Here is a 25612-nt window from a genome sequence, read left to right as displayed (position 1 = left end):
CCAAGGAAAAGTGGGTTCTTGTTCTAGGCTAAACCCTCCAGGTGGTTCAACTCCATGGCTGTGACTTGGTGCTGCCACCAGCTCACCTGGGGCAACCATGGGATGGTGCAGGTGCCATGGGATGCTTGAGCCTGGGGAATCTCTCCCTGATCTTCACAGGGATGCAAAGCAGAAAACGACTGCCCAGTTTAAAGCATCATCCCAGTCTCAGGAAAAGGCCCAATTACTGTCACCTTTTGTCATTTCTGGGATCACCACGACTTTCTTTACACAGAAGGAAAATGTCTAAGCCAGCAGTCACCATCTATTTCGCATCACCATGGTCTGTAGGTCACCTAGCTCAGCTTCTCTGCTGATCTCACAACACAGCTCAGCTCCTGAGCCTTCCTCCACGGGACCACAGGGATTGGAGACCAGGATATGGCAGTAGATTTGGTGGCATGAGCTGCTGAGGACAGGGAAGGCTTGGGAAGGTGGTACTATACTCACTAAAAGGGCTCTAACACAGTTAACAGAAGGCTGCACATCGGGGAATGAAACTGGTTGGCTGTGTCCAAAAAACAGGGACTTTGGCACTGGAAAGAGCCAATGGATGACAAATGGCCCGGATCCATCTTTTGTTTGAAAAGCAGGGGAAGAGTGAGTCACAGCAGGGATTGGACTCACATCTGTGCTCCAGAGCCCCGAGGCAGATCCTGGATGCTGGGGCTGAGGCACTGGAACATATTTTGGAAAGCGAGCTCCGATACCAGCGACGCCACAGACAGGGCTCCAAACCAGGGAAACAGCCTGAAAAAAGGCTTTATGGTGAGAGACACGGAGAATCCATGGTTTTAATTAAGCACAGAGGTTGGGAGGGCTCTTGAGCACAAATCTAGCCTAGGGAAACCATCCTAGGAAAGGACTCTTGCAGCTAAAGGAGACAGGTTCAGCTGGAGCCAAGGGGTAGAAGCTGGAGCCAACAAATTAAATAGGAATAAGGGAGGTGCCACTAACCATGGGATTCATCAGCCACAGAATCTGTGTGAAAGGAGTTTGTTCTCTGGAAGTGCTTGAATAAAGATCCACCAGCTTTGTGAGAGAAGATCTTTAGGTGAACAACAGACCCTCACACCAGGCAGAAGTGTCTGGGCTCTGTACCCGCAGCAGTTTGTGAACCACTGGCCTGTGATGTGCACAGAGACAGCAGAGGCACCAGCCTGACCCAGCAACTGCTGGTGCTGTGGCCCAGATTCTTCCATTTTGGGCTAAACCCACCTCCAAGGTGCCTTCTGCAGCTGGTGGGAAGAGACAGCCAGGTCCCAGCTGCAGCTCCTCCTTTGCATCACCCTGTGGCATCAATCCCTCTCTTCTGGCAGTAGGAGAGCCTTTGGGAATGTGTGGGAGTCTGTGGAGGGACTGAGACCCCCTCCAGTGTCAGGGATTTCTTACCTCAGTCCCTCCCTCTTTGCTCCTGCCCTTTGCCACAGGAGCCAGCCCTTCCTCGAGGATGTGGGACAGCCACAGCGGGGAAGCCCATGCTGAGATTTTCGAGGTTTGAACATCAGGAGAAATCTCCCAAGCGAACCCTGATGGAGCTAAAAATGGTCCCCCCAAATGTCAGTCCCAGCCCAGCCCCCCAGTACCCCCCAGCAGCGAGCCTGGGCCATGTCCCCACAACCACAGAGACAGGAATGAGACCAGGTTCAAAATTAATATATATTTTTATTGAATAGTTGCTCTAAGTGGGCTTGTGAAGCCACCATAGAATCACTTCTTTCGTCTCAGCAGTGGTTCTGTAACAGTTATCAGCTTTGCAAGAGAAGGAAACCAAACAGAAGAGGGTGCAGTAAAATAAATAGGTTATTTTTTTTTCTTATCTTTAAAATAAACTTTTCAAATAAATACTTTGGTTTTTTTATTTTTTTTTCTCTTAAAAGGTACAAGAGTATTATTGTCAAAAAAACCAGTCATCGGGTTATAAACATATATTATACCTTATAGAAAGGAGCCCGAATGGAGAGAGCCGGGGGAGGGATCTTTACACACTGTACAGAACATTTGTGTACCCATAAATATAGGATTAGAGCCTTCAGTTCCAGGTAGGAGACTCTCCTGTGAAGCCCAGGGTGATGCATCTTCCAAGGAGAACTTTGTGCTGAGGACACCTGGGGAGGCAGGAGGACATAGAGCATCCCGAGGGAACGGATGGGGACGGGGAGAGAGGGAGGGGAAGGGGGACAGGGGCTCTGCAGGGAAGGCGGGAACCAGCTCTGGGATGATCACACACCTTAGGACAGAGGGCTGAGAACCCTCCTCTCCCAGAGCCCAGCTCTCCAGGGGGGGTTTGGTCCAGCCCTTTGGGGTGCAGCAGGACAGAGACCCACCAGGAAACCCCGCCCCGCTTCCCCTCTGCCCCACAGAGGTGTGTGATCTCTTCCCATCCACCCAACATCCCTCTTCTGCCTGCAGTCCCCTCCAAGGGGACTGGAGACCCTGGACTCTACCCTCAGGGGATTCTTCTGCAATGCCACCCCAAGCAGAACAGATCCCACCTGCACGAGTTCCCACCCTGACTCTGGGAGAGAGTTTGCAGGAGATCCCGATGCTCACGGGGCAATCCCCCCAAGCAGACTGAGCCCCAAGAGGTCCCAGCTCAGGTTTGGCCCACCTGGGCCAGGTGTGTCCAGCTGCTGGGAGCATCCTGCAGGCCTGGGCTCCGTGGGCTCCTTGGAAGAGACAAACCTGAGCTGGATCCTGTTAGAGACCAAGGATGGGCTTTGGGATGGGGGCACAGCCCTTGTCACATGCTGATCACAAACATCAGACCTGAAGGCCTCCCAGCTTTTTCCAGCCTAAAAGCACCCAAAGGCCAGAGACAGAGGGAACTAACAGGGGTGCTGGGAGTGTTGAGTTTGGGGCACAGTGGGCTCATTCCCTGTGCAAAATCCCACGGCAGCTCCCCTCACTCCTGGCTCATCTCTCTCTCTTGAGGACCGCTCCTGCCCCTCCACCAGGAGAGTTTGGGAGCTGGGATGGGAGGGAGACTCCAGCCTGGTTCCCATGAGCCCTCCTCACCTGTGCTGGGACTGATTTGCCAGTGGGGAAGGAGGGGAGTGGGACCAAGGGAAGCCAGGAACAAACCCCAGCAGAACCTCTTGTGTGGATGAAGCTTTGGAGGTTTGGATGGGGAGAGGAGCAGGGGGAGCTCAGGTCCCGCTCAGCAGCTCCTGCCTCCTGCTCCTTTGGCACCTGAATCTCTTTCCCTGTCTACATCTGCCCACAGCCCTGCACATTCCCTGGCAAAGGAGCCCACGACCAGCAGAGACACAGAGCACAGAAATGTTCCCTCACGAAGCGGATCCATCCCTGTGGGAGAGCAGAGGGCTCGACATGTGACACTCCCAAAAGAAAACCAAAAAAGACACGTCAGGACAGAGAGAAACCCCAACTGCCGGGACAAGCAGCTGCAAACAAACACCCAGAGCAGATGTGATCTGACTCACTGAGGGTGGGGCAGGAAAGGGGCTCACAACCCCAACAAGAACCAGAGTCCTCTCTGCAGGCAAACCAAACTGTCTGGCAGCCGGAGGTGGGGAGGGAGCAGGATGGATCTGGTCAGAAGATGTTAGGAAAAGCTCAGGGAAAGAATACGAGGCTGCCCACAGCTTTCCCCACAGCAGATGAGCTCAGTGAAGCAGAGCTGGCCTCCTCTGGAGAGCTTCTGGCACATCCCAGCTTCTCCTGCCTGCTGAAAGCAAGGCAGGGGAGCGTGCTGAGCACTGCAGGTGGAGCAGGGAGCAGTAACCCAGGTGAAGCCACCTGCCCCCACAGCTCTGAACTCCTGCAGCCCCTGCGAGTCCTGCCTGTAGCTTTGTGTCTGCCCTCAGTCAAGCCAAAGCTGGTCTGACAGCCCTCAGTGCCCATCTGGGGCTCTTCTCCTCCTCCCCAGTTCAAAGAATCATGGAATCATTTAGGTTGGAAAAGCCCTCAAAGACCATTGAGTCCAACCATCCCCCAGCACTGCCAAGCCCGCCACTAAACCATGTCCCCAAGTGCACATCTACATGGCTTTTAAATTCCTCTCTTCCTGCATGTCCAATATTTCATAAAATATATCTCACAGGTTCGTCATTTCTTGGAGATGAGACATTCCAGAGCCCTGGCCACGCTCCTCATCCTCACCCAGGCTGTGGCACCGTTCCCTGGTAGAAATGGGGCTTCTGCACTGACCCAGAAAAAGCCCATTAGGTGGAAGGCTCCTGGCAGGCATCCTGGCCTCCCACCAATTCCTGAAGGTAAATGTGCTACAAGAGCCGTGCCAAGCAAAGCTGGCTCCGGGGAGCTGATCCGTGGACAGCCATCTCCTCATCCTCCAGCTCCTGCACCTGGGGGAGGTCACCCCGCACTCGCATGACTTGGGGAGGCCGTGAAAATGATGAAGCTTCACATGTTGAGTCATTCCACCATCAGGAGAGGAAGCAATGAATTGCAAAGATACAGAGGTGGTAACTAAATTTACGAGTGGGATCCGTTTAAAAAGGAGGAGGAAAAAAAAAAAATCAAAGTAGAGCAAGTTGGAAAATTCTGTTCATTAGTTCTCTTTAAAAAGTTTCAATGAACTGTTTCGCATTCTCATTCAAGGGAGACAGTTCCTCCAATCCACAGTGAAAAGGGGACCTTTCTTCCCTAAAAATATTGTCTGTTTTTTAGGAAGAAGGAGTTTAATCAGCACCAATAGAAGAGCAAATCAAGCCTTCCAAAGGAAGGTGCCTCTTGGTGGAAACCCCTCTCCCCAACATGGCTTGGAAGTAGGGAACCAAGCAATTACTGGCATATGGATAAATACATTGGCAACATATTTAATATCTGCTGCCACACGGCCTGATCTTAGGGGGATTCACACTCCTTCGGGGCATCCTCTGAAAAGGTCATGGCTTTAAAATCCAAATAATTCCAGATATCAGGGGTGGCCTCAGAGGATGTGGGGCCCTCTTCCTTCCTAATGCCAGGAGATCCTTCTGTGTCCCAGAGCATCGTCCTGAGATCCCCCCACCTTAGGGAAGCGGGCTGTCCATCTTTGGCCAGATCTTTCCACATCACCCCTCAGGGGCTGGGTGAAATCAGGACGAGGATTTCGCTCATGTCCATGACATCCACCAGGTCCAAACTTCCCACCAGGAATGGGACTCATCCCCCCTTCCACAGGGAACCTCAAGTTCAATGTTTGGGTGCCATTTGAGTCAAGGGAGTGAGGCACTGCCAGCGCAGAATTTCATGAATAATGCTTCCAAACGGGATGAATCACTCCCTGGATCCGCTTTTCCCTGCAACAGAGGGAGCTTCGATCCTCCATGGTTTTCAGATAGCAAATGGATGGAAAGAGGAATCCCACTGTGGAGTCCACCTCTGCCTCCCCCCACAGCCAGCACTGAATCCCACCCCCTCACTGCAGAGCAGACCCTTCTGGACAATCCGTACACCTGCCTTTCCCCCTCTCCCGACGACCTAGGAACTAAGGGTCTAGGATTAGCAATAAACAGACCAGGAAATCATCTTTTCCACCATGTGCAAGTGTACCAGGAAGCCAAACCTTGCACCTGGCACTGTTCACAGCAGTATCATGAATATTATTAGTAAGAGACCTACCCATCCTAACGTTATATTTATATGTACAAAAATAGATCCACAGAACTCTACGGAAAGAGGTGGCTGGGAGGAGGCAACGGGTGAGCCCTGGGTGCAGGGTCTTGGGGAAGCCAGGGGATCTGTTGCATGTGTTTCTCCAGGGGAACCATTCGCTTGTCTCTGTGCTCACACACCTCAGAAGAGAGACAGGCAGGCAGAGCTGAGCTCCAGGCCACCATCCCAGCTCCAAACTTCCCTGCACGGTGCCAGCGGGGTCACAACGGGGAGCTGGCGCCGCGTGGAGATGGGGCTGAGCTCGGGACCAGGAGGAGCCCTCCAACAACAGCAACCAGTTGGGCTTATTATCATCCCAGCAAGGGAACACGAAGCCCTGCCCCGGATTCGGGTGTCCGTCTGCTCTGCAGATGGCCCAGCCCCGGGGCTTGGTCCAGACCCATTCCCGGTTGTCCGCGCAGAACCCTCAGCAGGGTGAGGACTCAAACAGAACATCCACAGGGAGGGAAGGGCGGAGTCCCCAGTTTTGACACACTCTCGTGCTCTCCGTGTCCTCCAGCCCGAAGCAGGGTGACAGAAGCCCCTGCTGGGGAGTCCCCGGAGCAGTGGCTGCTGACAGTTGACTTTGCCATGCGCTTTTTTAAAGTGAATTCAGTGCTGGTGGAAGGTACCAGGTTGGGATTCAAGCACGGAGCTGGTGCCTGCAGCATCTGCTCGGTGGTGGGATGGAGCCAGGCGGCAGCTCCCACCCCAGGCAGCCCTCCAAGGCCTGGAGAAATGAATGGCAATTTCCAACCAGCTCCTTGTTCTCAGCCAAATCCCAGAGGGGACCTTTCCCTTGCTGCAGTCGGGCAGGAGCAAGTGGGCTGGGCTGCCTCCGATAGCTCCTTCCCCTGCCAGAAGGTTTCTAAAGCTTCCCACACCTTCCCTTCCTCTTTGAGACAGAAAAACACGGTGCCACCTCATTTTGGAGCTCGCTCACTTCTCCCAGCAGCTCCCAAGCCTGGAGGGAAGGCGCTGCCACTGGTGAGACCCCACAGCACGCCAGCCCCTCAGGAAAGGGGACCTACAGCCACCTGAGAGGAGAAAGGCCACCCATGGAAAGGGCTGGAGAGGGAGAAAGAGTGAGAGGAGGTGGTCTGGCTCCCGGGGGGCTCTTGCACAGGGAGCACATTGACCTGCCTCTTTCCCCCATGGAGAAGGACCACACTGTGGGGCAGCTCCTAAACCTGCTGAGACCAGAGTCCTGAGGACCCCCTGGTCACCCTTCCCATGGGGGCAGAGTCCCAAAGACCCTCTGGGTCACCTTTCCCTGTGGGATACAGCCAGGGAGGGCACCCACAGCTCACTCTGCCTCTCCTGTCCCTCTCCCACATGTGCAAAACCACTGTTTCCCCCAGCTCGGTGCCAGTTCCCCCGGCCACCCAGCCAGGATGTCACGAAGCCTGGGAGACCCTCAGCTCACCCGTCTCATTCCCAGAAGGTGATGGTGGGTAAGGGGGAGCACTGCAGTGTGGAGGGAGCTGAGGGAGGAAGGGGATGGAGGAGAGAGGAGGAGGAGGAGGAGGAGGAGTGGGAGGAAGAGGAGCAAAGCCTGCTTCTCCTCGCCGGGAGGGTCATACCGGCTTGTCCAGTGTTTTGGGGAAGGGCGTGCCGCTGGACGAGGAGATCTTCCTGCAGACCGTGTTGGTGTGGCTCTGGCAGCGGCAGCCGGGTCGTTTGAGGCCGTCATAACCCCGCTGGCAAAGTTTGAGGCACCCCAGGGTGGGAAAGTAGCAGCAGAGGCAGGGCATGAGGAGGGAGAGGAAGCTCATGGCGGCCCAGCGGGCGCAGCAGGACCCCGGCCCGCAGGAGCAGGGGTCGTCGGCGCAGGTGTCCTCGTCGTCGGTGGAGCAGTGGTAGAAGAGCCCCTTGACGCAGCAGAGGCAGGTCCCGTAGTCGAGGAGGCTCTCGGGGGAGCAGAGGCAGCGCTGGTTGCAGAGCCAGCAGGAGGGCAGGCTGCGGGCGGCCGTGCACCGCGCGCACTTGCAGCGCCCGCACTCCTCGCAGATGAAGAGGTGGCCGCTGTGCAGGGTGGGCTTCTCCGAGCCCCCCTTCAGCGGCGACTCCTCCGCCTTCAGCTCGCCGGCGCGGGGCTGCGTCCGGATGAGGGAGTGCCCGGAGTGGGAGGGCGTCAGGCTGCTCAGGAGGCGCTGGTCGGAGGCGGTGGTGCTTTGGGAGACCGAGCTGGCCGTGCTGGAATGGCTCAGGTGTGGCTGCAAAGGCGGCATCTGGTGCTGTTGGCTGTGGCTGCGGTGCAGGTCCTGGAAGGTGGAAGACACCAGGCGGTCCTGGGACCACTCCTGCTTGTGCGGTGGCTGGGCCAGGGAGGGGTTGGAGCGGGCTTGCTGGAAGCAGGCCGCCGGTCTCTCCACGTAGTTGTTGCTGGCACGGATGGAGCGGATTTGGTCAATGGACAGGACCTGCTGGAAGTCCTCAGCGGGTGGGTCCATCGTCTCGTCACAGCTGAGTTCAGCCACGCTGGAAGAGAGCTGCATTTCCGGGAGCCAGGAGACCCTGCGGCATCAGGGCACATCTAAAAATCCTAAAGGATGGGGTGGGAAGAGAGAAAGTATTCCTGTTACATTTTATAAGGCATTTGTTCATCTAATCCTGGACTGGTTTGGGTTGGACCTTAAAGCTCATCCTGTTCCAAGTCCCTGCCATGGGCAAGGACGCCTTCCACTAGACTAAACCAATAGGCAAACGCCGGCTGGAGAGCTCAGAACAAAAGGATTTCCAACAATCAGATCCAGAGTACTGTTGCTCCTGGGAACACTTAGACTGGACGCATCCAAAGGGCAAAGGGCCGTCGGATCTGCCCCTCAAACCCGGCAGGCACAGTGTCTCCCCACGCTTCTGAGCCTCTCATGTCATTCCAGAGGATTTTCCACCCCTCCCCAGCACCTCCCTCTCCTTCCCCAGGGACACATGCTGGTCCTCTCTAGAGGAGGGGAAATGGGAAGCAGTGACTTATCCAGAGGCACGGCAGAACTGGGAATGTCATCTCGCTCCGAGAAGGTTTGGGGTTCCCAACACGCCCGAGCAGCCTCCTGCTGCCATTCCCTGCACACCCCGGGAGCACTGGGATGGGGAATGTGAACAGAATTAATTTTAGGCAGCAGCAGTGACAAATCAGAATAATGGAATCATGGAATCATTAAGGCTGGAAAAGCCCTCTAAGATCATCAAGTCCAACCATCAACTCAGCACCACCACCACGTTCACGACTGAACCACGTCCTCAAGTGCCACATTCACGCATTTTTTGAACACTTCCAGGGATGAAACTGCAACTAATTACAAGAAATGAGCCCTACACTTGTCCACAGACAGGACTATCCTATCAACTCCGAGTCCTGGTGGAGTGCAGCATCCCGTTATCCCATCCACAGCCCGGGAGCCAATTTGCTCCCATTGGGAGCACCGAGAAGGGCAGGTTTCCCTTTAACCCCGGCAGAGACACGAGGGAATGCAGCTTTGGCAGCAGGCAAGCCCCATCCTGCCCCTCACACTGCTGCCATGCCCTTTGCTGTTGTTTTCAGGAAATGGCACTTCCTGAGTCGGCAGCACTGGCAGCAGAACCCGCTGTGTCCAGGAGTGTCAGCACCTTTGAGGGATGTGGGATGGGACAGGGAGGACCTCCATGTCCCACAACTCCCCTTCCTGGCAGGTTCAATCCCATGGCATCAGCTCCATCACCAAGCCCTCGTCTGCCAGACCTCACCACCAGCACCGGGGTGAACCTTCCACGGGGCTGGGAGAGGGGCAGGTGGGCACGGGGCTGCCACCCAGGCAGCTCCCGGCCCTTGGGAGGGAGGGAGGGAGAAAGGGAGGGAGGGAGACACAAACCTCCCACTCCTGCCGGCTGGAGCTACCCTGGAGCGCCCCGAGAACAGACACCACGTGTTTCATGCCAGAGCCCAGCCACAAGCTCTCCCCAGCTCTTCCAGCCCAGATTTCCGTATTGAACACCCGCTTCCCGTGCACAGCCAGCTTCCCCAGGACATTCTCCTCTGGCAGATCAAAGGAGTGATCCCTCAGTGACACGGATATTGTCGCGGTGCCCGGCCCCGCAGGAAGACGCTGTTCCAGGAGGAAGCTCCCTCCGGCGCTGCCCACGGTCAGCAGGACGGGGCGGCCGCGGCAGCCGCCGCTTTCAAGTAGGTGAAGGGGCCACAGGTAGAATCTGCTCATGCAGCAGAGAGAGGCAGAGGGAAGATTGATTTTCATTAGCTCGGCTGACCTTGAGGAGCAGGGAAAAGCAAAGGCAACTTACTTTGACTGTTCAAGCAAGATCTCGTCTCTCCCATCCCCCTCCCCGGAAAGAAAAAGTGATTGATCTGCTCAAATTTGGGGTTTTCCTGCACACGGAGCCCACCTGCCGCCCGCTCCACGTGATCCCCCGTCCAGGGAGACACAGACAGTGAGGAGTCTCTCGCCCAGGACATCCCCAAGTGATTTGGACACCCGTTTCTCTCATAGCAATACCAAGGTGAATTAGGAGGGCACGGCCGACTCAGGGCAGGTTTGTGAGCACCCAGCCAGGATGGGAACAGACCAGATGCAAAGCTCTTGTGAGCTGTCACCTCCTGCCACCGAGCTCCTCACCTGGGAAGGTCTTACTAAAGCACAGGCTGGTGACCTGAAGCCCCCCAGACCCCTGAATCTCAGCCTGCAGCTGGGACCACACAGAGGAGAGCAGGGAGAAGCCTCGGTGCATTCCCATGTCCCTCGTGCCCGGATCCCATCGGGGAGGGGGATCATTCCAGGGACGATGCTGGTTTTCACACGGGCAGCAGCTGCTCACACTGGGTGTCCATCCCTGCTCACCTGGGCTGTGGCAGTACCTGAGCATTCAGACGTGGCCAGCGAGGCCCCTGTGAGGGTTCTGGGGAGCTTGAACCTCGGGGAGACACAAAGGGAGAGAGAGAGAGGCAGCAGAGGGTCCCGCTGTGACAGAGCCAGCGGAGCCGGGAGATAAAGAGCAGCCAAAGGGATGATCCAGTCCAGGTGTTCCCAGTCCTCCGCAACACCTGGAACTCAGGAGGCACGAGGAGACCCATGAGCCAAGCTCGGGTGGGAGGGAGGGACACCGTGAGGAGGAACGGAGCCCTGGGGACATGGGCAGAGAGAGGAGCTGCCCGTCGGCTCTGCAATGCCAGACACTCAGGATCTGGGCTCAGGGCTTGGACACAGCATCCCGGGAAAGACAGATCCTGGAAGCACCCCCAGCGCTGGGCCGGGGCCCCAACACCCCCAGACCTGTGATTCCCATGTGCAGGGTCAGATATGGACCCAGACTCACTGGCTGGAGGGAGGCAAATGTCCCTCCAGGAACCAAGAGGATCTGTGGGTCCTCCACGGGGACTTAATGACCGGAGATGGGACCCCACTTCTTCCTCCTTCCCCACCCCATGATAGCCCAGTGCCCCCCCACTCGCTCCCAGCTCTCCCTGCTCCAGCCCGACCCCAGGGCTGCAAACAGTCTATATCCCAGCCCCACTGTGCCGAGCATCCCCGGGGCTCTGCTGCGCCCCTCCCTGCCTACCTGCCAGGCTGGGGGGGCCCGGGGCGGCGTCCCCCCAACCTCCTCCTGCTCCTCACACCCTGCCTGCCCGGCGGGCATGCCAGCCCCGGAAACGGGGCCAGCTTTATGGCCGCCACCAGCCCCAAACATATAAAGTTCGTGTGATAATGGGCCAGAGGAGGGATCGTAAAAGCAAATGATTTACAGGCTGGAGGTGGATGCGAGCCGGGGGCGAGCGGCTCAGGGCGCCAAGTGGGAGAAAAGGGACCCCCTTGCCCTGTCTGGGCGCTGCGGGGAGGAGCAGGATGACATGGGAAGGTTGAGCCCCCAGCCCCACTCGGCACGCAGTCCACGCGGGGCTCGGACCCGGACCTGTCCCGCAGCCCCTCCACTCACACAGCCCGCACATCTCCAGGACCTGTGAGCACCGCTGTGCCCGCAGCCCGTTTGTGTGCAGGACACCCCACGCATGTCTCTGACCCACACCCAGCCCCACCACGCACACCCCACGCGTGTCCAGGACCCCAACCCCCTCACCGCACGGAACCTCTGTTTCGTTGCACACTCACAGCCCCTGCGCATCCGAGGGACCGCGTGTCCCTTCAGCGAACAGCCCACGCGCGGTCCAGGACTCTCCATCCCCACCGCTCACTCGTGCTCGGGACCCCTCGTCCCCCTCGGCCCGCGCGTGTCCCCCCTCCGCGCAGCCCACCCGCGCCCCCCGCGCCGCGTTCCGCCGCCGTCCCGCAGCCCACGCGTGTCCGCGCCGGGCGGACTCACCGCGCTGCCGCCGCCGCTGCTGCCGCCGGTCCATCCGCCCGCGGAGCCCGAGCGCGGCGGGGGCAGCCCCGGGGCGGCGAGCGGGGCAGCCCCGGCCCCGCAGCCGAGCCCCGCGCCGCGGGCAGCGGGAGCGGCGGGGGGGCCCCCGCGCTCGGTGGGAACGGGAGGCTGGGAGGAGGAGGAGGAGGAGGAGGAGGAGAAGGAGGAGGAGGAGGAGGAGGAGGAGGGATGGAGGGAGGAGGGAGGGACCTGGCGCTGCCCGGGAGCATCGCGCTCCCCCTCGCTCTGCGCTGCCTTCCCGGAGCTCTTAACGCTTTACCCAGGTGGCGTCATCCCGCTGAAATGGACTCGGCCCATTAGCGGCCCCGCAGAGCCCCGCAGCGCTCCCCAGGCGCCGCTGCCGCCCAGCCCCGCCGCGGCACGAACACCCGCTACCTAAACGTTTCCGTCCGCCCCAGGCTCCGCATCCCCCTCCTGCCCCCAGTGGGATGGCCCTGCCACCTCCCGGCTCGGTGTCCCCCGCCCGTGCCCACCGGGACAGCCCCCCAGCAGGGCATTCCCCTTGGGGACACGCATCAGCATCACGGGTACGGTCGCGATGGGTTGGGCTCGGTGCGATACCGTGGGAAGGCTGGGGCGGGTTGGGCTGCAAAGGGCCGGGAGTGACTCTGCCGGGATCTGTCACCTTGGGCTTGATCCGTAAATCGCTGTGAAACGGGGGCAGTCACCTCACAGAATCATCAAAAAGGTTGGAAAAGACCTCTAAGGTCATCAAGTCCAACCTTCTCCCAGCTCACCTCTTCCCAGGAGGCACCAGAGAGTGCCCGGGTGCCGTTCGTTCCTGGTATTTCCCAAAAGTCCAAACCAACACCCAAATTAGCTCCTGTACTCAGGGCAGAGAGGCTGGAAAGGGGCTTTTCTGTACTGAAACCCACAGAACCAGCACACAAACATCCCACTGTCCCAGAAACAAAAAACTTGGACTCAAGGTCCAAGCAGGACCTGGATCTTCCACCCCAGAGGTTTTCCTGGGTCCCTGCATGCTCCCTCCTTGCTGCTTTCCCGGCTCAGGAGCACCAGGGACCCTTGTGACACCCCTCAACCCTATGTGTAAGTAAACTGGACCTGATTTGCCAGTCCCAAATACACAAGGTCACCTTGATGACACCGGACATCACCCATGGGCCCCACCAGAGCCCCCACCCTCCCTTCATTCCTCTCAGCGCTTCCAGAGTGGTCACCCATCCTTCCTGGGAGCATTCACTGGATGGGCGAAGCAACATCCCAGCTCAGGGAAGGCTTAGGACCTGCTCCAAGGCACAAAGCTGAAGCCACTGAGCCCTCAGGCAGGTCCCCAGCAGCACGGGACCCCTGGGGTGGACAGGTCCCCGGGATCTGAGGGTGTGAGAGCAGGATGGGGAATGAGGGAAAGAGAAGGACCTGGAATAAGGATGACAAATCCAGCTCTAACAGATGGGGACAAACCAGGGTGATCCCACGGACCTCAGGGGCTCCCTCCCAGCTGATGCCAACAGAAGCACTGGAATCCTCCCCATCTGGGGCCAGTGACTCCACTGTCCCACACGATGGCCAGCTGAGCCGAGTATTTCTCCATCTCCATGGGATCCCACTAGGGATGCTCCTCCAGGAGTTTCTCCAAGAGGAACGAGTCCCTGACAGCATCCCTCAGCCTCGGCTCCAGCTCAGAGCCTTCAGGCTGCATCCCTCTGCACTCCCACCGGCCCCTCCTCTTCTCCCCATCGCCCTCAGCTCCGTCTTTAAAGGCACAGAAAGGATCCGAGCTGCCCAATTCCCAGGGACTGCCAGCTGGCTGGGAGCACCTGACTCCCGGGGGGAGCACGTGTGATGTCGTCCCTTTCTCCCAGCCCAAATCTCTCACTCCCACCTTGAGGTGCTGGTGATTCAGGCTTCCCTCGCTGGCTCCCAGCATCCCAGCGCAGCCCGCGTCGTGCTCAGCCCGCGCCGCTTTATTCCTCACTCGCTGCCGAGGGAGGGCCGAAAAGGCATGAATGCGGAGCTCCCGGGAGGAGTGGGAGGGTGGGAAGCGGAGGGAGAATAGCAGCCTCCTGGTGAGTTATTGACCGCAGCAGCGCTCGAGAGGAGGGCTGGGAACCAGAGGGCGTTTGCAAAGCAGGAAAACTTCGCTCCCAAAGGAAGGGTCTGGGACTGAGCACCTGGCAGGGTTCGGAGGGGGTTTGGCTGTTGGGAGAGGGCTGTGGTTCTCCCCTGCTGAGCTGTGGCAGAGGAAGGTGTGAGACTCGTGCAGGTTTCTGGTGCTGTCTCCCTGTGCAGGGTGTGTGGGAGTGGGGGATTGGACAGCCCTCCCTTGAGCCACGCTGTGCCCCACGCTGCTGCCTCTGCTCCTCCTCAGCCTCTACCTGCAGCTATCCCAACTCCTCTCAGGTCACCTTTTGGATTGGTTTCACTGCTCATCCCAATTGGAATCTGCCACCTTTAACCCCTCGAATGCCCCCTGTGGTCCTGCCCAAAGGGATGGGGAGAAGCAGGTCCTGGGTGTCCTGCTTATATGTGAGGCTGTCAGAGCATCTCCTGCTTGGGACACACCGGCATCGAGATGGCAGCAGCACATCCCGGAATTCCCAACTCCAGCTGAGCCTGCTCAGCAGCTTCCCAGCTCCTGTTGCAGATCCCTGTATTTGGGGAACCCCCATCCCCAACAATCCCCACAGGTCACCAGCAATTCCTCCCCACTTTTCTCCTTCCACTCCCCCTGCACATCCCAAACACCCCAAAAAACATGGAGGGTCACTGGCTTTCCTTTCTCTTCCCCAAAAGTGTTTCTTTAGATCCACACCTTGCTTACAAATCCAAGCGAGCTCAGTCTGGAACCTGGAGAACTTAGTTGTGATTTTAAAACAACCAGGATTGCTCGGCACCGTTTTCCACACCACCTCCAGCCCTGCCTGTGCCCGCAGCTGGACAATTCACTGCTGGGAATCGGCCTGGGAGTGGGCAGTGGAGAGGAGGATATTCCAGAGCAAGGCTCAGGATGTCTGATCTGTCCTGATGCTATTTGCCAAGCTTGGGCTCAGGGGGAGGGTAATTCACCTCCAGTTAAAGATGATGCAGGGGAGGGAGAGAAAAAAGGGGAGAGGAGAAAGAGAACACGCAATTCCCCTGATTCAATCAGCCAGAAACAAGGAGGTGCTGGTGCCCTCTAATTCGGAGATTCACAGATTTTAGGGCCAGAAGGGACCGTGATGCTCATCTAGCCTGACAGTCTGGATTATGTAAAAGCCACTTGAAGCCAGACAGTGCCACGAGCTTTTTAGAAGCAGCAGCGAGCGCCGGGGAACTTATTAAAGGACTGTGATGTTCCCGAAGTGGGGGACATGTGGCTCCCAACACGCTGCGGGGAGGAGGAGGAGCCCAGGTACACCCACCCACCGGGCTCCGGTTGAACAGACGGCAGCGCTGGGGGAGAGGAAACATCATTTCCCTTCCCTGTCGTGCAGCTCCTTTGCGCAGAAAGAGAGTTAAGTAAGGAAAAAAAAACAACCCCTTCCTTGTGTTTTCCTTCTGAACATTCCCTAGTCCCTGGAAAGAAAGCGCCCTGCCGGGATCCTGGCCCTGAGGCGTTTCTTGGCCGGTTTGGAGTCAAACACCACGGTTTGCAGGGATGCAGCTCCACAGCCGCCGGAGCTGAGCCGGCCTCTCCGGGAGCCGGATCCAGAGCTCCGAGCTCAGCCCGCAGCGCCCGGAGGTGTAGTCATTGACTGCAATGAGAGTTTCCCTCTGAAGATGGAGCCAGGCAGCATAAAACATCAATAAAGCGCTCAGGATGCGTCCCTTAATGAGCTGAGATCGTAACACGCTGCCAGAGCCTGCCAGAGCTGCCCATTCTGTCGGGAGAGAGGAGCAGATCCTGCTGGGGAAGTGTTAAGTGGGTCCTGCTGACTCATTGATGCAGATGGATCCGGCTCCGTGCCCAGGCAGGAGGAGCTGTCTCGGGGGGCAACATCCGGTGCCCAGGGTGAGCAGGTACCCAGCACCTCAACCCGTCCCGAGGGGCACGGAATGGCAGCTGGGATTTTTTTCCCTCTCCGTGTCCCTTTGTGTACAGTGAGAGCCAAGCACTGGGGTGTCCCAGCCTGAGACACCTTCCCTGTGAGGGTGGGGAGGCCCTGGCATGGGTTGCCCAGAGAAGCTGTGGCTGCCCCATCCCTGGAAGTGTCCAAGGCCGGGTTGGATGGGGCTTGGAGCAGCCTGGGCTAGTGGAAGGTGTCCCTGTAGGGGGTTGAAACTAGAGGATCTTTAATTGCCTTCCGACCCAAACCAGTCTGACATTCCATGACTGATGGGCTCCCTGCACATCCACAGAAAGCATGTTTGTCCCCCACAAGGTCCCTGCCCAAAACCACATCCCCCTCCCAGCACAGAAACCAGAGCAAAGATGTGACTCCAAAGGTGAGACCCCAACCCTGAGCTACTGAGGAGCCTGAGCAAGGCAGGTGAAGAGATGATGAACCAGTCACAGAGACACCAGGGGATGGTCAATACAGGCATATCCTCACTGGAAAATGGGAAAATTGTTAACTCCCTTTTCCAGCTACCTGGAAGGTGCCTGTAGTAGAGCTCTGCAGCTGGATCCCTCGCAGACAAAGGGCATGGAGGTGAAGGCTTCTCGTTCCCATCAGGATTGGGCTGTCTTTGGCCTGGCTGGGGTGCCATGGGGGGGTGATGTGTATTTGCCCACCCAAAACCCACTGCTGCACCCATCTGGGGATCAAGTGACAAAGGGTTTGCACCTTCCAGACCCTGAACATCCCCAAAAAAGCCCTCAGAGCACTGGTCCTTTGGCCAAGTCTCACTCTGTATCTACAAGACATATATTCCTCACCCAGCCTGTGCCTGTGTGGCACCTTCATCCCCCCTTTGATGAGGATGTGATGCTCCAACAAGTGTCTCTTCTGCCCCCAAGCCTTCAGGGACTTCTCTTTCCATGGATTCTCTGCCCTGTGATCCCTGTGATGCTCCTTGTGTGGTCCCTGATCTTTCCTGGAAGCAGTCACCCCCCACTGATCCAGGTCTTCTTCAGGCTTCCCGGCAGTCTTGGACTGGGCTCCACCACATGCACCAGGTATCCCACGTGCTCCAGGTATCCCACATGTCCCAGGTATCCCATGTACACTTGGGATCTCCCCTGCTGATGCCCCGGGGTGCTCAGCTCTCTGCAGACCACCTGCTCCACCAGCTCTCCCACCTCTTGCTCCCTTCCAAGCCCACCTACCTGCCCCGAGCATCCTCCCTCACCTGAGTACCACCTTTCCCAATCCCCACCAAGCCCCACGACACAAACCTCTCTGCCCAGGCATGGAAAGGGGGTGGGGTGGGGTGGGGGGAGGCATCTCCCCCCAATTTCTTTGCCTCCAGCACTTTGAGTCCCCGTTTCAATGTCACTTTAACTCGAGCGCGCGTGTGCCGGGGAGAAGGGCTCCGTATTAAATTGCCAACCTGGTCACATGCTGCTGGGATTTGGCCGTAGCTAAGCAGCGCCACCCCCGCATTCACTTTTTTGGCTGGTGACTCCTCTGCTCGGCGTAAGGCAGAGCCGGGCGAAGAATAGGAGAAACCGGAGGGGGAAGGAGAAAAAAAATTAAATAAATAAATAAGAAAAAACCAGGCGAGTCATTGTGAATGTCAGGAGCTCCTCGGCTGCGGGTGTGACTGCGATCCTCCCCCTCCAAACTCGCTCCGGGTGAGAGCCAAAGAGAGGATTTCATTAGGATCTGGTAGCAGGCTATTTTCAGAGCTGACATCCTACCCACCGCTAAAAATAGCCGGTCCCCTCCACGCAAACCAGGGTTTCTGTTCTCTTAAACTTTAATAAACCTCGGCAAGGCTCAGACCTTCCTTTCTCCCCACACTTTGCTCCCTTCCTTGCTCCCGTCCTGTTATCCCTCGCCTTCCCTCTTCACCATCCCTCATTTCCCAGGTGTCTTCTTTGCTCCGGTCCCGGAGATGATGTCACCATGGCAGGGCTGGGGATTGGAGGGCTGGGGTCACCTCCTTCCCAAAAACAGCATCCTGCACCCGAGCCAGGGTGGAGGCTGGGCAAGCAGAGAGTGCTTGAGCCCCCCGAGATACTGCCAGGCACAGGCAGGGAGTCTGGAGCATCCCTCTGGATCCTCAAGCATCCCTTCAGAGCCCAGGATGCTCTGAGGAACACCCTGAAAAGAGGGACCACCTGCCACCCCAGGGTAGCACCTCCACCGAAGGAAGATGCTGCACTTTGTACCTGATGTTGATGTGAAAATGATCCCAGGATTATTCCAGGATTGTGCAAATGATCCCAGGATCATTCCAGGATTGTGAAAATGATCCCAGGGCCTGTGGCTGGGCTGGGCTCAGGGGGTGAACTGAGCATGCCAGCACAAAATTGTCCCACCCTGTAGAGACCAGTGCCAGCACTCAGGCACAGTCACCTCTAAGAGGGCTCTCCTTAAAGCCCTGCCTAGCCTAAAAACCATGTCCCTAAAAACCCCATCCCTCCCTCCCCAGGGCCCACGGAGCCACTGCAGCTACTGGCCCCCCCTCCTCTTCTGGCTCCCCCTCCTCGGAGGGGCTGCTCACAATTCCCTCCCTTCATTAGCTCTGCCACCTCCGAGGCAGGTACAGGTATTTATAGCCAGCACCTGCCCCATCCTCCCGGCTCTTTTCCAGACAACACAAGTTTAACTCTTTCCCGTGTTCCACTTGACTCCAGTCCAGCTTGGTGGTCCAAAAATCCCACAGCTTGGAAGAACCAACCCCTGCAGACACTTGCTGCACTCAGTGCATGCACCCTCCCTGTCCCAGCCCCAAATCTTTCCTGTCTCCCTGGTTCCAGCCCCAAATCTTTCACTGGTACCTGGTATCAGCTCCAAATTTCCCATTCTACCTGGTCCCAGCCCCAAATCATTCACTTCTGCCTGGTCCCAGCCTCAAATTTCCCACCTCTCCCTGGTCCTAGCCCCAAATTTCCCACTTGGCCTCATCCCAGACCCAAATCTCTCCTCTCTCCCTGGTCTCAGCTCCAAATTTCCTGCTCTCCCTGGTCCCAGTCCCAAATTTCCTACCTCTCTCTTGTCCCATTCCCAAATCTTTCACTTGTTTCTGGTCCCAGCCCCAAATTTCCCATTTGCCCTGCTCCCAGCCCCAAATCTCTCATCTCTCCCTGGTCCCAGTCCCAAATTTCCTACCTCTCTCTTGTCCCATTCCCAAATCTTTCACTTGTCTCTGGTCCCAGCCCCAAATTTCCCATTTGCCCTGCTCCCAGCCCCAAATCTCTCATCTCTCCCTGGTCCCAGTCCCAAATTTCCTACCTCTCCCTTATCCCATTCCCAAATCTTTCACTTGTCTCTGGTCCCAGCCCCAAATCTTTCACTTCTACCTGGTCCCAGCCTCAAATTTCCCGCCCAGCCCCAAATCTCCCACTTCTCCCTGGTCCCAGCGCAGCAGAGGCTGTGGCTATCTGGGCTCAGCTGCTCTTAGGATTGAGCAGAGGTTCATCAGGAGACAACTCCCCTGCTCACCCCAGCTTCCCGAGGCAGCAGGGACCACCATCCTCCCCAGGGAGCCTCACAGCCGTCCCCCAGCACACGGGCAGAGCCGCTGGGCACAGCCTGGCACACCATCCAGGGGGATGGGGTCTGGTCTCACCCGCTCATCCCGGTGCTCCGCTCGCCTTCTCCCTGCAACGGGGCCAATCGGAGCCCTGGCTGCCGTCCAGGCAGCCATTTCCTGGTAATCTAATAGCTGCAGCAGATGAACTGAAAATGCATTTCCTGCCACCGTGCTGTAAAATTTTTATTAATGTAAGGAGAGAAGGCAGCGCTGGCTCCCAGCGCCCGGGGACGTGCTGGGGCAGCGGGGGCTCGGCACAGCCACCGGGGCTGGGGGTTGGGGGCTGGCAGCAGCGCCCTGGTGATGCTGTGGGAATTTGGAGGTGCAGGGAAACTGAGGCACGGGCAAAGGAAGTGCCTTGAGTGGAAAAAGAATCGTTCAGCAGCTCCCTGCCACCTCCTCGGGGTGACGGATCGCCGGGGGTGGGTTTGCACCCCGAGCGCTCTCTCCAGACCCCGCAGAGTTGTGTCCTTGAAGCCCCTGATTCGGGACCGCTGGTGCTGTTGGTCCCTGTCCCGTGTGGTTCTGTCCTGGGTGAGGATCCCGGCTGGCACGGGCAGTGCGGAGGGAGGGACGGAGGCCCTGGCAGATGGGCACCGCGGCGGGAGAGCTGCCACACTGTCATCCACACGGCATCTCATCCCCCTCCTGCCTGGCTCCGTGGCCTCGGCTGACCCTTCCCAGCTGGCAAAGGGACGTCCCAGTTAAAATGTTCCATTAAGGGTAAGGAACAGCTTCGAGCAGCCAGTAAAGAGTGACCACCACCCCGGAGCTCACCGGGGCTCGCCAGGGAGGGAACAGAAGTGTTTGCCAGGGAGGAGAAACGTGTCCCCCCACTTGCTGTGTCTGCACAGGATCCACAGCCCTCAGGGGCTTTGTGAAGGACCCTCAGGGTCAGCAGCCAGCTCAGCGTCCCCCCCCACATCCCCTTGGCACCCCCTCTCCACCTACTCCCAGCCCCACATCCCACCTGGACCGTGCCTGGTGGGTGACATCCCTGTGGTGACATCCCTGTGGTGACATCCCTGTGGTGACATCCCTGTGGTCAGGGGAGGGGGCAGCCCCGGGGCCGGGGGCTGGAGCCATGTTCACAGCCCTTTTCCCACCCCAGAGCCTACTCCCTGCGCCAAGGCAGGGCTAAATTGGAAAAACACACACAATGACCTCTTGTGGAATGTAGTATGAATATTTGATAGCTCTAATGTAATCATATCCAATCGATACCGGCAGGAATATCTTCCCCCCCCCTCCCCACACTCTCACTCTGCCCTGTCCCTTCCTCTCTCTCCCTCTCTCTCCCTTTCATTAATGCATTCTCCACTTTACATTATTTATTAACTTCCTTCCTTTTTTTTATTTAGAAAAAATAAATTAAATAACGGTGGTTATCTCAGCCCCTCCTGCCCAAGCGCTCTCAGGCCTGGCAAAAACTTTTCTGACCTTCTCTCACCTCCCTCTGCTGAGACAGAGCCTTTGCCCCACGGCCAGGACCACCTGACACCCCATCCCTCACTGCCCCCCAGCCTATCCCACCTCCCCGTGGGCACCTGCTCTGGTGTGAGCTCCTAAATCCCCTTGGAATGTCCACCCATCACACACGACATGAAGATTCCCAAAGCCTGGAACAAGGTCCTGAGGTGCTGTCAAGGGAGGAAGGGGGGGTCTGCTCCTCCCTCCAGGATGTCAGGGGCAGAGGATTCCCCCATTGCCCCCAGATGGATCCAGGGGAGCAGGGAGGGACAAACAGCAGATGCTCCAGGGTCTCACACACCCAGCTCAGCCTTCCCGGGAAAAACCTCTTCCAAGACTGGCATCAAAGCTCCACTGGAGGTGGGGGGAGTGATGCCAGTGTCCCCCAGCTGCCCACACTCCCCAAAAACCACGTTTCAGCAGTGGCTGGAGCTCATCCAGATGCAGATCCCAGCTCCCAGTGGGGTGGGACACAGAAGCAGGAGGAGCAGGAGGTTAAAACACACAAGGAGGAGGGGTCTCCTCCCAGGAGGGGTCTTCTCCCACACCAGCACAGCGCAGGGTGAACCCCAGCCCTGTGCCCCCCCCTCCTTGACATCCCCAGAGCTGATGGCAGAGAGTGGCAGAGACTTAAAGCCCCTTAATGGGCTGTGAAAGGTGAGGAGGAGGAGGAGGAGGATGAAGCTCCCTGGATGCAGCTGGGCTCTTCCCCCGGCAACTTCCAGGGCTTCCCAGAGTGGACAGATATGTCCCCAAAGTCCCAGGATGCTCCCCAGGGATGCTCCTGTCCATGCTGCACTACCAAGGTGGGAGGAGCACAGGGGCTCACTGGGGTGGGGACAACCTCACCATCTGCCTTTGTGCCCACCCCTCAAGGCCACTTACGAGGACAAAGAGACCCCAGGCTGGAAACCCCAAAATTTGCTTTGGGGCAGGAAAAGCATCCACCCCCCCCACAGGAGGGGAAATTCTGGCTGTGTAAAGGCTCACCTTCCCCTCATCTCCATGGGCAGGCTTGGGAAGGTGCAGCTACTGCCCCATCCCTGCACCAGCATCCCTGTCCCTCCTGGGACAGCCCATTTTCCCAGGGCAGGAAACGTGAGGCTGAAGATTTTGTTACAGAGGACACGTGAGGCTGAAGGTTTTGTTATTTACCAAGTGTGGTGGGAGTGAGAGCCTAGAAGAGGACCTGCTGCTCCACAACAAATACCTGGGCAATGAAGGCCAAAGGAAGGACTTTGGCTTTGCCTGTCCTGGTCATCTCCTCCCTTTCTGAACGACATCACCAAGCACACATCCATGGAAATCAGGAAATTAGGTCAGTTCATGGTTCCTGACTCAGTTTACCACTTCTGACAGGGGCAATGGCTTATCCTCATTCCGTGGTAATTTGGGAGATGCTACGGGAGATGTGGAAGACCCCCAGAGCATGGCCAGAGGAGGAGGTTTGGCTGTTGCTTCCCAAGACATCATGATCCAAAGCACCTTCGCCAGGGGTCATTCCAGGAGGCTGGAAGGAGGGCGAGGATCCAGCCTCAGTGTTGGATGTGGCTTCTCCCGCACTGGTGGCGTCCCCAGGCAGCTCGAGGGGACATGTGGGATTTCAGCTGGGAAAAGGCTTTGGAAAATTGCAGGCTCCCTGAGGAAAGCATGTCCAGATCCATCTGGGTCTGTTCGAAAGGGAGCAAATGATTCTCCATCCCCAAGGCAGGGCCGAGGGGTTCCCGCTTCCCAGCTTCCAGGAGCTGCATTTCCCCACACCTGGATCTCACAACCCACGGCTGCTCGGGGCACAGGGGAGGAAGAGCCACCCGAGACTCCCAGAAAAGGGGCTACGGCGCTGGTAGGGAACTGGGAGACGGGGACAGCTCTCCAACAGCTCCCCCATCACCCCTGGACGTGCCGGCGCTGCCATCACCCGTCACCACCGCCCGGCTCCCGGCACGGCCGCGTTTTGCTGAAGCAGGAAAATCGATAGCGGCTGTCTGCCGGTGGCCAGCCCGGGGGGAGGGGGTCGGGGGGGGTGAGAAAGGGGCTGAGGCTATTGGGGGGGAGCTGGAGAAGGCACAGGGGGACCCCAGGGATACGGGAAAAGGGGGCAGAACCACATGGCAGGAGAAGGTTTGGATGGAGGAGACCCGCAAGGATTTGTCTCCCGTGCTGGGGGGCCTGGGGGATTCACCCTGCGGGTGTAGCCCCCTCCTCCCGCCCCTCCCCGGCAGAGCCGCGGCTGCTGCCGGAGACACACGGGAACCCACAGAGACTCTGCTCTAATGCGAATCACTTACTGACCCTGCGGAGCCGAGGGCGGCGGGAGATGGAGAGGAGGAAGTGTAGGCAAAGAGCTCCAATTAGCAGCACCAGGGCTATATTTTATCCTCTGGAACAGGGCCCGGGCCAGCCGGCAGAGAGCCAGCGCAGGGGCTGCTGCACCACGGGGGGCTGGGGGGCACCCGGCCCTGCACAGAGCTCAGGCACCCCCGGAGCATCCCCACTCGCCCCCAGGAAAGCCACCAATGCCCACCAATGCCCACAGCCCTCCTCTACGGGGCTGCACAGCTCCAGGTGGCCCCTTTGCCAAGCACACGGGGTTGGGAGAAGGGAGCCAGAGCCAGGAGCCTCCCAGGTGGAAGGGGATGGTGACATTATGCCGAAGGATGGGCAAAGAGAGACCTTCCTCCTCGGGCACTTGCGCTCTCCTCACAGGACACAGACGCCCGTGCTGGTGCTCTGGATCACAGAACCAATTCCCTCTCACTTTCCCAAAGCACTGAGATGCTGGGAGAGATGAGGGAATGTACTAAGATGGCTGGAAAAACTCCTGCATGGCAGAGGAGCGGGAGGCAGAAGAGCTGCTGGGACGTGGGGCCCAAGAGAGGAGGTTTGGGAGTCTCCTGTGATGTCTTGGGTGGGAGAAGTTGGAGTCTCCTGCACGAGGACCATCACTGAGGGGATGTTGGGGGACACCCACATCCCCTCCTGTCCTTGCCTAAGGAGGGGACACCCAAAGGTTGTCTCCAGGATCCCTCACTGCTGCAAAGAAAAGATCACGTAGAGCAAAGGCTCAATTCCTGGTGGAGAAATGATCCTGTTGTCTTCCTGCTCCAGCATTTCCCACCACGCCTCTCCCTCAGGAACCTCCAGCATCCTCAACTGCCCTGCAAAGCTCCCAGGGACTCATCTCCTGAGCCCACCTAAATGTGTCTCCCAACCCAGGGATCCTGGGGGGCAAGGCAAGGTCTCACCTCCCCCAGTCACCCCAATATTTCAGGGAAGACGTTCTTCCCAGGAGAGCTTCAGAAGCTTCCTGAACTGGTCCAGCCCCTGTTGCACATTCCCCTTTCCTTGAATCACATCCCTGACCCCAGACAGGGAGCAAGGAGCAAGGGGACCACAAAGCCCCCAGCTCCCCCACCTATGGAACATATTCCATGCCCCACATATATTTCCCTCTTCAGGGACATGTTCTCACTTGGAGGAGGGAGAGACTTTCCAAGCTGATGGCTCGTGTCAGGAGCCATGGGATGAGCTCCTGCCGTTGCTCAGACCAGCGAGCACACACTTCTCCCCTGCCTGGGGTCTGTGACAGCCTCAGACATCACTGGATGGGACCAAACCAGGTGGGACCTGCCTGGATGAAGAGGGTGAAGGTCTGTGAGAAGAGCACGACTCACACCTGAGCCCAGATCCATACAGGTTCTCCCTCTCCATGGTCACACTGGCAGGGGTGAACCACGGGTCCCAGCCACACCGTGGGTCAGGGGTTTGGAGGTGACACCAGGGCAGGGAGGGAGGAACCTGGGCACAAGGAGATGTTTTCCTGGTGGATGTCCCACCAAGAGCTGGGGACAAAGGGAGCAGAGGGAGCCGAGGCAGCTGGCAGAGGCAGCCCCCAGGCCAAGCTAATCGGAGAGAAACCGTGACGTAAGGCCAGGGGGAAGCAGGGTCACAGCCTTTCCCAGGCTCCACCGTGCTCCACGCTCCGCTTCCCTGCCAGTTTATCAGCCGCTGGAACGCGACCAAGGGAACATCGGCCAGGACAGAACAAACAAACATCCGAGTTTGGGCTTCCTTCCTTCCTTCGAATAACCAAAAAAAAAAAAAAAAAAGAAAGAGAGAGAAATGGGGAATCAAATTAAATTAAAAATGACTGAAACAAGTCAGATAAGTAAGCATTTGTGTTTCCATGGGGACGTGATGCATTCCTCCCTGGCCTCAGGGAGAACTAACGCCGGAGCAGCAAATGATGCCGCAAGTGGCCCCACAAGCAGCCCACGGCTGTGCCCGAGGGACCAGCACTTGTCCCTTGGCTCTGATAGCCCTTGGATCTCTAGAAAATCTCCCTGGACTCCCACATCTCCAACACACAGCCACCAGGAACTTCCAGCCTGTTCGGAGGGCCTGGTTGGAGAGGTTGTTTCCCTCTTTCTGTTTCATTCCAACAGCCTTGCAGCAGTTGGACGGGGCTTGGAGCAACCCGGTCGAGTGGGAGGTGTCCCTGCCCCTGGTGGGGGGGTGGAACTGG

The 25612-nt window shown here is 57.9% G+C and overlaps 1 protein-coding gene across 5 annotated transcripts; it reads right to left on the bottom strand.

Moving 5' to 3' along the window:
- Positions 1-1684: 1684 nt before the first annotated feature.
- On the bottom strand, positions 1685-19593 carry SPRY3 (sprouty RTK signaling antagonist 3). Of its 5 annotated transcripts, none has more exons than XM_017819180.1 (2): positions 19527-19558; positions 1685-8206 (listed from the first exon to the last, which is right to left on the bottom strand). In XM_017819180.1, exon 2 carries the CDS (start codon positions 8157-8159, stop codon positions 7239-7241), a length of 921 nt encoding a protein of 306 aa, XP_017674669.1. In that variant the 5' UTR covers positions 8160-8206; positions 19527-19558; the 3' UTR covers positions 1685-7238. The 5 variants fall into 5 exon arrangements, 4 of the variants coding, with proteins under 4 accessions (XP_017674669.1, XP_017674680.1, XP_017674653.1 ...); XM_017819191.1 differs by lacking the exon at positions 19527-19558 and adding an exon at positions 13877-14072; XM_017819164.1 differs by lacking the exon at positions 19527-19558 and adding an exon at positions 11971-12018.
- Between the last annotated feature and the right edge of the window lie 6019 nt (positions 19594-25612).

The sequence above is a fragment of the Lepidothrix coronata genome, unplaced genomic scaffold (genome assembly GCF_001604755.1).
Source record: "Lepidothrix coronata isolate B3197 unplaced genomic scaffold, Lepidothrix_coronata-1.0 Scaffold2, whole genome shotgun sequence".
Classification (NCBI taxonomy): Eukaryota; Metazoa; Chordata; class Aves; order Passeriformes; family Pipridae; genus Lepidothrix; species Lepidothrix coronata.
Note: the sequence above shows the minus strand (reverse complement) of the source record. Positions and strands in the feature narration are given on the sequence as shown.

Coding starts and splice junctions, on each gene's coding strand:
- SPRY3 (XM_017819180.1), bottom strand. CDS start 8,159: ATGCAGCTCTCTTCCAGCGTGGCTGAACTCAGCTGTGACGAGACGATG.